This window comes from Megascapheus bottae, chromosome 31 (assembly GCF_031878675.1).
Source record: "Megascapheus bottae isolate mThoBot1 chromosome 31, mThoBot2.hap1, whole genome shotgun sequence".
NCBI lineage: Eukaryota > Metazoa > Chordata > Mammalia > Rodentia > Geomyidae > Megascapheus > Megascapheus bottae.
The window spans coordinates 887238-896937 of record NC_143539.1 but is presented as its reverse complement, the minus strand read 5'-3'; the positions used below and the strand labels follow the sequence as shown (position 1 = coordinate 896937).

The 9700-nt window shown below is 65.9% G+C and overlaps 1 protein-coding gene across 1 annotated transcript; it reads right to left on the bottom strand.

Annotated features, from left to right (window-relative positions):
• Positions 1-224: 224 nt before the first annotated feature.
• Positions 225-9202, bottom strand: Ppp1r12c (protein phosphatase 1 regulatory subunit 12C). The gene is made up of 22 exons (XM_090322983.1): positions 8767-9202; positions 6428-6558; positions 6233-6351; positions 5701-5860; positions 4378-4522; positions 4224-4298; positions 3782-3855; positions 3589-3716; positions 3249-3322; positions 2894-3052; positions 2734-2807; positions 2329-2397; positions 2151-2241; positions 1991-2056; positions 1856-1919; positions 1673-1767; positions 1566-1606; positions 1357-1459; positions 1171-1275; positions 1045-1095; positions 915-965; positions 225-838 (listed from the first exon to the last, which is right to left on the bottom strand). Exons 1-22 carry the CDS (start codon positions 9091-9093, stop codon positions 752-754), a joined length of 2289 nt encoding a protein of 762 aa, XP_090179109.1. The 5' UTR covers positions 9094-9202; the 3' UTR covers positions 225-751.
• Between the last annotated feature and the right edge of the window lie 498 nt (positions 9203-9700).

Sequence of the window (9700 nt, the reverse complement as noted above, 5' to 3'; positions counted from 1 at the left end):
CTCTCACTTCACCCCCATCGCTTCTGCCTCACGTGGGGCCCTCACCCTGACAAGGTGCTTCTGGAGTGCTCCTCACACACCTGTGAACAAACTCCTACCCACCTGCAACACCAGCCCAAATCACCCAGTGATCTGGCCACAGACACATAAAACCTGGGCCCCCAAACAAGAAACAGCACCCGCCAACCCCCACCCCCACCCCTGCTGCAGATGAAGGCACTGAGTGGCAATATTACCATTTTTATTTGTGCCTGTGCTTTGTCTTGAAAATACCTTCTCCCCCTCCCCAAACAACAGGTGAGGAGGGGGCAGCAAAAATAGAAGACGTTCCTCCCTATTGCACACGGACCCTATATACAGGCCCAACTGGCAGAGGCAGGCTGGGCTCTTGGCACATTCCTGGATCCCTGCTTGGGAGGGGTGTGGGGTGGCGTCACACGTGAGGTGGGAACCTGGCGGCCATTCTGGTCCTAGGCATCTTGGTCCTCGCTTCGTCCTGGTCCCTTCTCTGGCCCGGGGTCTCCCTTCCACCGGCAACATTCCCCTGCCTGCCTGTCCAGCCTCCCGCTCGCTACCCTCCTGGCCTGGCCCCCCTGGCTCCTGGGGCCTCTGTGCTTCCCCCTGGGTCTGAGGGTCCCAGAGGAGGTTATGGCTTCTCAGGGACTTCCCCCGGAGCCCTGTCACTCGTGGTCGCGGGGAGGGGTGCGTGTGTCAGAAGCAGCTGCATAAGCACGGTGCGGGCACTCGGCGGTCACTTGGACAGTTTGCTGATGACCCGGATCAGCGCTGCGTTCTCGTCCTTGAGCCGCTGGTTGTCAGCGCGGAGGTCTGACAGGGCCTGGGCACAGGGCAGGGTCAGCTGGCCACCCAAGTGCGGGCCGTCCGCGGCCTAGTGCCCAGCGCCCAGCACCCACCTTCAGCTCCTCCTCCAGCTCCGCGGCTTTGCGCTCCAGGGCTCGGCGCTCCTGGAAGCAGGGCAAGGTCAGAGCAGCGGCGGCTGCCAGGCCGGGGAGGCTGGGCTCCCACCCCGGCAGCCCCACTCACGAATCGCTCCAGCTCCAGGAGGGCTGGCCTCTCGGCGAAGCGCTCATGCCTCTGCAGGGACAGGGGAGGCGAGGGTCAGCGGGTGCGGTCGGTGGGGCCGGGGCGCGGCGGGCAGGGCCCTCTCACCTGTGTAGCCCGCTCCAGCTCCACCTTGAGCTGCGCCAGCCGCAGCGTGGTCTCCGTCAGGGCCTCTCGGAGCCGCTCGTTCTCGCGGCGCAGTTCCGCGTACAGCTGGAGAGAAGGGGCGGCCGGTGAGGAGGTCGGGCTGGCGCGGCGGGCAGGGGCAGTGCGGGCGGTGGGGGTGGGCCGCACCTTCCGGAAGCCCCCATCCGGCTCCTCGAGGCCCGGCTGCGGCTCGGGGTGGAGGTCCCGCGGAGAGCGCGGCCTGCGGGCCGGGCCGCCGCCGTCCACCGCGCTGCAGGGGCGCAGGGCGGGCGGCGTCAGGCGTCGGGGATGCACCCGGGACAGGGCTGGCGAGGACTGGCCAGGGCCTTGCTGCGCGCCCCGCCCCGCCCACCTACCTGCACTCGGGACTGCGCTCCGCCGGCTCCGCCTCCTCCCCCTGCCAAGACCAAGGGCGGGTCAGCCCCCACTCCGCCCCGGCCCCGCCGCCCCGCCCGACCCTCACCTCCGCGGGCCCCCGGCGCTCTTTGCCGGCCTTGGCCTTGCCGTGCTCCCGGGCGGCGGCCGGTGGTCCTGCGCCCTGCCCGTCGGGCGCCTCTGCTGGGGAAGGCGCGGGGGTCAGCGCGTGCGTGCGTGCGGGCCTCCCGGCCCCGGCCCCGTCCCCGCCCAGGCGACCCTCGAGCCTCACCCCGCTGCGCGGGGCCCTCGGCGGCGCTCTCCACCCCCGGCACGCGGGGCCTCCGGCTCGGGTCCTGCGGGGGCAGGGGCGGTCAGTGCCCGCGGGGAGCCGGGCGCCCGGCCAGCGCTGGCCGCCCCCGCTCACCGATGCGGGCTCCGGGGCCCTCCCCGCCGCCTTCTCCGCCTCCTTCAAGTCGGTGAGCGTCACGCCCTGGCAGGGGAGGCCCAGTCCGTCCGTCAGGCCCGGCCTCCTCCCGGGACCCTCGGGGACCCGCGGGGACCCACGCGGGGGGCCGGGCCCGGACCTGGGTGGACCTGCGGGACTGGCGCATGAGCCGCGAGCGCGCCTTCCGCTGGGACTCCGACTCCTCGTCCCGCACCGGCGCCTGGTAGGACCTGCAGGGACAGGGCGCGGCGCGGCTCAGGGGCAGCCCGCCGCCCCGGCTCCCCCCACCCCGGCCCGCGGACCCGCAGCCACCTCACCTGCGCCGGTCCCGGGGGTCCGCGGGCCCCGCTCCGTGCTCCGAGGGCGGGGGCCCGGCGGGGCCAGACCTGTGCGGGTTCATGGGGCTGTCAGGACAGCGGCGCTGCTGACCCAGCCCGGCGAGGCTGGGGACCCCGAGGCCTCCAGGCCACAGGCCCGGGCCTTTCCACGAGGGGAGGGACGAGCCAGCCCTGTGGGCAGGAGGGGGGGGAGGGAGGAGAGGAGGGGAGGGCAGGAGAGGGGAGGAGGGGAGGGGAGGAGGCAGGCAGAGGGAGATGGCTGTGGCCTTGGCAGTTTTACTGTGTGTCTGACACACCAGTGTGTCAGGGGAGGGGAGTCGGCTGCCCGCATCAGGCCGGGACTGACCCGGCCAGCCCTCCCCACCACGGAGCCCTGCGACTCACAGAGGAGCAGGAGCGGGCTCTGGGACCTTCCGGGAGGGAGTGGGGGGGATCCTGGCAAGTCGTGGCTCCCTGACCTGCGAGGAGAGCTAGGGAGAAATCCCTGCCACCAGCAGGGGCTGGGCTGGCCGGCCCCGCCCACCCGAGCGGAGGCCCCGCCCACCTGAGTGGAGGCCCCCTCCAGCTGCGAAGAGGAGGCTGAGCGCTGCAGCCCAGTCCCGGGGGATCCCTCAACCCCCTGCATCACTGGGGGACCCAGGGCACTGGAGCTGCCCGTCTTCTGAAGACCAACGCGCCGGGGGAAGGCGTCCTCTTCCGGGAGCTGAAGAGAGGAGCGTCACATCACCTCCGCTCACCCCGAGTGGGCTTCTGGGGGGCGGGTCACCCACAGGACAAGCAAACCTCCACCCACTAGCTCTGGGCTCGTGCTCAACTGTCGGGAGGACAGTGACCCAAACCTTCGGTCTACCTTCCCCCCAAACCTGCAGCCGCCTGCCCCTCCCTGCCCCCCATCTCACCACAAGGCTCTTGGGGCTTGGGGACGGTGGGGAGGACACGCCATTGAGGGCCCTTGGCTCTGGACAGGGCGATTCTGTGGGGAGAGCAAGCAGGAACTCAGAATATGCCAGTGCCTCCAGAGCCCAGGCCCTGCGTCCTCCCTCAGACAGGGGGTCCAGAACCCAGTCCTCCTCCCTCAGACCCGGGGTCCAGAACCCAGCCTCCTCCCTCAGACTTGGGGTCCAGAACCCAGTCCTCCTCCCTCAGACCCAGAGTCCATACCCCAGTCCTCTCCCTCAGACCCGGAGTCCATACCCCAGTCCTCCTCCCTCAGACCCAGGGGTCCAGGCCAGCCCCCACCTGTCGGGCCCTCCTCCCCGTCCTCCTCATCTCGAACGGGTTCCCCCCCTGCCCCAGCGGGCCGGCGTTCCTTGGACAGGTCCTGGAGGGAGGTCTTCTCCCGGCTGCTCAGGCGGCACACAGAGCTCCTGGGAGGCAGAGCACGTTGAAGGGGACGTAGGCCCTGCTGGCCTCCCACCCGGGCTCCTCCTACCTCCGGTGTTTGCCCCCTGAGGGTGCCTGGGGCTCCTGGCCTCGGCCCTGAGAAGTCTCTTTCTGGTTTCGGAGCTGCAAGGAAGGGAAGGGGCGGCTGACAGTGCAGTCCTGGCCTGGCCAGACCCCTCGGTGCCACCTGCCATCGCAGTGCCAGCCAGGCCACAGAGGGCCCGGGGTCTACTCCTGTGTTCCTGGGAGAGGAGCCCGTTGGGCTCCAGGCTGCTCTCCTCTCTGCCCGGCTCAGGGCACCCTTTGCCAGGCTAGATCTGAAAGGAGAAGTGCCGGCCGCCTCTCCAGCCGCTCTCGGTGCCCCACCAGAATGTACCCGGTCCAGCCCTCTGCAGCACTCTGGCTGCCCCGGGATGCCAGTTCCACAGCCACTGCCGGCCAGGGGCCAAGGCGGGGGAGGGGAGGTTCCCGGCGGGTAGTGCAGGACTCACGTCCTCCTGTTTCCGGGCCAGTTCCTCAAGCAGGCTCAGCACCTCCTCATCGGCCAAGTCACAGGGCCGCTGCCCCTGGGTGGGAAGCACAGGAGAGGCCATCAGCAGGTGAGGGAGCCTCCCCCCCTCGCCTGCCATGTGACCCAGCCCTCACCGCGTGGGTCAGCGAGTCCATGCCCCCGCCATGCTCAGCCAGCAGGCGGCAGGCGTCCTCCACGCCCCAGTGTGCTGCTGCATGCAGCGGGGTCCAGCCGTCTCCATCCCGCAGCTCCGGATCGTAGCCCGCTTGGAGGAGCAGCCTGGGAGCCAGGGCAAAGATGTCAGGGCTGAGATGGGCATCTGGGCCGAGGGCCAGCTGTAGTCAGGGGAACACTCAACATCCCTGCACTGCCCAAGAGCCAAGCACCAAGCTCTTCCTATGTCCTCGGGCTGCTGCCGCTTCCCTCAGGCAACCAGCCTCCAACCCCACGAGCTGGGGACTCCCCAGCTGGGCAGCAAGAACACACCAGAGGAGGTGGGTGCAATGCACCCCTGCCGGCCCCAAGGCCAGATGGGCCTCCAGAGGCAATCTGGGGCGCAGACCCTGGGACCCCAGCTGAGCTAGTAGTGTCCTTGGTAGCATCGTGCTGCCCTCTCCCTCACTGTCTACCTCTCCCACTGGTTCCATGTCAAGCTAAAAGGATAAAGTATCTCATGGCAGCCGGGCTGAGATCTGAGCATCGCCACGCAAAGCCAGCCCGGGCAGAACAGTTCCCATGAGACTCTTGCCTTCAATTAACCACTCCAAAACCACAAGTGGCACTGTGGCTCAAAGTGCTAGGGCACTAGCCTTGAGCAAAAAGAGCTCAAGAACAGCACTCAGGCCTAGAATTCAAGCCCCATGACAAAAGGGGGCTGGGAGCTGGGAACATACTCTAGTGGTAGAGTGTTTGCCTAGCATGCAGGAAGCCCTGGGTTCGATTCCTCCGTACACATACACAGAAAAAGCCAGAAGTGGTGCTGTGGCACTTGAGTAAAAAGTGTCCAAGGACAGTGCCAACGCCCTGAGTTCAAGCCACAAGACCAACAAAAAACAAAACAAAACAAAATTGGATCAAGTAATACATTAAAAAAAAAAATCAGAATGACAAGGAGACAGAATGACAGGCAAAGCTCAGTCTGCCAAGAAATACTGGCAGGCCTCTTATAGCACTTGACGGAATGAACAGGAGCCCTGCCAGGGAAGATGGTCTGAAGCAAAGCTGACCCCACTCTCCCCCAGCTCCGACTCAGACCTAGGGAAGGCAAACCTCCAAAAACTTAAATGGCTGTGGTGGAAATTCACCTACTTTCTGACTCCACTATAGGAAAGCCAGGGAGTCAGTAATAAACAATGAGATAATCATTTATTTCATGGTTCGTGCAAAGCTGCATTTTGAGGGAAACACGTAGCCTCGGGTACATAAACATGACAATGAGGACAGGTGGCCCCACTCACCTCATCACCTCAATGTAGCCCTTGGCAGCAGCCACGTGCAGGGCAGAGGCCCCCGTTCGAGGGTGCCGGGCCTCTGGCATGGCCCCCCCATTCAGCCAACACCTGGTGTCATGAAGTAGCTGTTCCTCCTCTGCCCGCTTGGCAGCCCTGACATCCACACCTGGGAGGGTGGAGACAGGAGAGGGGGCTCACCTGGTCAAGGCCAGCTGGGCTGCTCTTCCCTGGGCGGCATCGGCTTCTGCCCTGCCCCCCAGAGAGGCCAGGGTGCCCCACGCCCCTCCACGCCTCTCACTCCATCAGACATGGTGAAATGATAATGCACCGGCACTGCTCTTGCTCTGTGAAGTGTCAGGAAAGCTTCCAGGGCTGCCCACCTCCCGGGGATGGGGCGAGGGGGGAGCTTCCAGGGCTGCCCACCTCCCGGGGATGGGGCGAGGGGGGAGCTTCCAGGGCTGCCCACCTCCCGGGATGGGGGGGGCCAAGGCAACCAATCCCTACGCAGTGACTGCAGATACCCTGTGGCCTGCCTCACCTCGGCGAGCAATCTCAGCCCTTAGCAGCCCCTCCATGGCATCTGACTCGGCCAGGTCCAGGGGCAGGTCCCCATCACTGTTGACTGCAGCGATGTTGGCCCCATGGCTCAGGAGGTACCTGGGGGTGGAGCGAGGTCAGGGCGGCCAGTTTCCCCCGCCTAGGCCCAGTCCCCCCTTCCCGCCCCGCCCCTCACCTGGCAATGTCCAGGTACCCACAGGAGGCTGCCACATGCAGGGGCGTCCAGCCCTCGTTGTCCGCCTGGTTCACGGTGGCCCCCTGCTCCACCAGGAAGCGCACCACCTCCAGGTTCTCATCGATGCAGGCCTGGGGGTAGCAGCAGATAACAGCCTGAGGCCACCCCCCCCCAGCCCCCTGGCCCAGCCCTGAAGCCCTCCCACCACTCAGTCCATTAACACACCCTGGCTACCCCACCGCAGGTCAGCAGAGCACCTGGAGCTCAGCAGAGAAGAGGAGCAGCATAGGCCAGCAGGGGGAAAGGACAAGGAAGGAGTGTGGGGGTCTTAATATGGGGCTTTTTGTGGGAGGCGAGTGGGGTTTGAATTCAAGCCTTTGTACTTGAGCCATCAGTTTTGGTTGTTGTTGTTGTTTTGGTTTTTTTGTTGTTGTTGTTGTTGTTTTTTGCCAGTCCTGGGCATGGGCTCAGGGCCTGAGCACTGTCCCTGGATTTTTTTCTCAAGGCTAGGGCTCTACCACTTGAGCCACAGCACCACTTCTGGCTACGTGTGTGGTACCAAGGAATCGAACCGGGGTTTCGCGCATGCTAGGCAAGCATTCTACCACTAGGCCAAACTCCCAGCCCAGTTTTGGTTATTTTCCTGAGGTGACAGGCAGGCACCACCATGCTAGGTTTATTGAGACGAGGGTTCCCTAAATGTCTGGCCGGCTGGTCTTAAACCCTGATTCCTCCAATTTCCATCTCCCAAGCAGCTGGCATTACACATGTATGTTGCCATCCTGACCCCAGTGTGGAACTCCTGAATCTGCCGGACACAAAGCACCACCCACAGTGACCATCTGTAGGATGGAACTTCCAGCAATCACACCAGGGATGAGCCCACACACGCCCCTCCTTCCCCACACCCGAAAGTCCAGAACGCATGGGGCAGCTGTGCTCAGGGTGCAACCCCTGTGAGAATCAGGCCACTCAGGACGGCAGCCATATCCACACGGTGGCAGGGACAGACACAGGTCCTCGGTGTAGGAAAAACAAAACATCAAAAACAGATAAGGGACACACAAGCCAGCATGTGCCAGGGACAGAGCAAGAATCCCTGTGGGGGTGAAGAGGCCATTTCTGAGCCCAGGATGAGCCATGCAGCCCCCAGAGGCGGCAGGCCTACTATGTGCAGGGGTTTAGGGGACCATCCTGTCTAATTCCCTTACCCTTGGAACTAGGTACTCGAAGATGAAAGCATGGTTCCACCTGCAGGACCCCGGGGCAGGAGCTGCCCCAGTGCCGGATTCTGGGATTTTCAGGACATTAATGCCCCCCCAAGGCCTTCACTACTCCAAAGCAGTGGAAGGGGGAGGGAGCTACCAGGCCAGGAGCATGAAGTCATGGAAATTCAGGCTGCAAAAGGGGGGCCACACTTGCCCTGGGAACGTTTATTTTCACTTGGTTGCCATGGCAAAGAGGGGGGGCAGGCAGGGAGATGGGCCTTTCCCTTTCAAGGACCTGGCCCTGCATCGGCATCCATGTGAACGGTGCCTAAGGCATGGGCGTCAGGATCTGAGAATCCAGGCCTGGCCCTCCTCCTCACTCAGGTCCAGGAAGTCCAGACCCTTCCGCAGCAGACCCCACACTCCTAGCCATCAATGTTCCAGGCGAGTTGAGAGATGCGTGGTGGACAAGCCGTGATGCCCACAACGAGGCCGGGTGGGTGTGGGTGAATCATGCCTGTAACCCTAGCTCAGCCTCTCAGGAGGCTGCGGTCTACAGGGTCATAGTTCAGGGCCAGGACAAGAAAGTTCCCTAGACTCCATCTCCAAAATTGCCAGGGATGGAGCCATGGCTCAAGTGGTGACAGTGGCAACCTAGCAAGCAGGAAGGCTCCGAGTTCAAACCCCGGAAAAGGGAGTGAGGAGGAACTGAGCTGAGATCTCCAGCAGGGGAGGCACCTGCCCGGGAATGGGGGGGCGGGGAAGGCCCTCGGAGGAAAGACCATCCTCAGGCCGCCACAGGCTGCACAAGGCAGAGGCCGCCCCGGGCGGGCTCGGGGCGGAGAGGAACGGCGCTGGGTGCAAGAAGTGAACTGCTGGAGAGGGGCGCCGGGCCGGCTTGGCACCGACGCGGGCCGCGCTGCAGGAGGGCGGTACGCGGTGGACACCGGGAAGATGACAGCCCGAGACGTGGAGGTGGCACAGGCGACCCAGGCTGCGGGCGCTCGGGGACGGGAAGCGAGGGCGGCCCCGGGTGGTGGTCGGGGGAGGCCGGGGCCCGGAGGAGGGGCCGCAGGGTGCAGGGAATGGGGCGGGCCGGGGCCTCCGCGGAGGGCGGGAAGGGGCGCCGACCTGGTGCAGGGCGCTGATGCCGTCGGCGTTGGTGGAGTCGAGCACGGCGCGGGCGGGCGGCGGGGCGGCGGGGTCGGGCTCGGCGCCGGAGCCGGGCCCGGGGTCCGCGGCGCTCAGCATCAGCCGCGCCTCGTCCAGGTCCCCGCCCGCGCAGGCCGCCAGGAACTCGGCAGCGCGCTCGAAGCGGACGGTGCGGACGCGCCGCTCGCCCGGGCCCGGCTCGGCGCTCGCCCGCGCCCCCCACTGCCGCAGCTGCTCCCGCCGCCGCTCGCGGGCCGCCGCCGCCGCCGCCCCCGGCCCCGCCGCCGGGCCGTCCTCCCCGGACATGGCGCCGCCCGCCGGGACGGCCGGCCGGCCTCGGAGCAGCGAACCGCCGCCGCCGCGGCCGTGCCACAGGGCGCCCGCCCGCCCGGGGCCGCCGCCGGAACTGCCGTTCACCTCGCGCCTTCCTAAGATCCCGCGGCCCCCGCCCGGCGCAGGGACGTCGGGACGCCGCCCCGGGGGACGCTGGGAAATGGAGTCTGTGGGCGGAAGTCAGTCGACCCGCTATGCCCCCCGGGCACGCCGGGAAGTGCGCGCTTCTCCCCAAGTGGAAGCGGCCTGTCCCGAGGAACTCTGGGAAAAGGCCCGAGCGCGGCCCGCGGCATGCTGGGAGATGTAGTTCTCGGACTTACAGAGGGGGAACGCGTCCTGAAGGACCCAGGACGGCGGGTCCCGTTCATCTTACCACAGACCGGGAGCTTCACTTATGTTGACCTATGCGGCCCCGGTAGTTAGAAATAAACTCCCCGAGGGCAGGGGTCGTTTTTTGTTTTGAATGAATGGGAAAGCGGGCCTTCATCCCCACTCCCCAGGTTCACGAGAGGGTGTGACACGAAGTGCTCGGTGCCAAAGGTCAAGCCGAGCCGCTTGACCCCGGGCCCGGGGCATGCTG

What these genes read in the sequence shown, in the direction of transcription:
- Ppp1r12c (XM_090322983.1), bottom strand. Translation starts at nt 9,093, where the DNA reads ATGTCCGGGGAGGACGGCCCGGCGGCGGGGCCGGGGGCGGCGGCGGCG. An exon ending in GGGTACCTGGACATTGCCAG is followed by an intron (nt 6,352 to 6,427) that starts GTGAGGGGCGGG and finishes CTCCACCCCCAG; the next exon opens with GTACCTCCTGAGCCATGGGG. An exon ending in GGGCCCCGGAGCCCGCATCG is followed by an intron (nt 1,920 to 1,990) that starts GTGAGCGGGGGC and finishes CTGCCCCCGCAG; the next exon opens with GACCCGAGCCGGAGGCCCCG.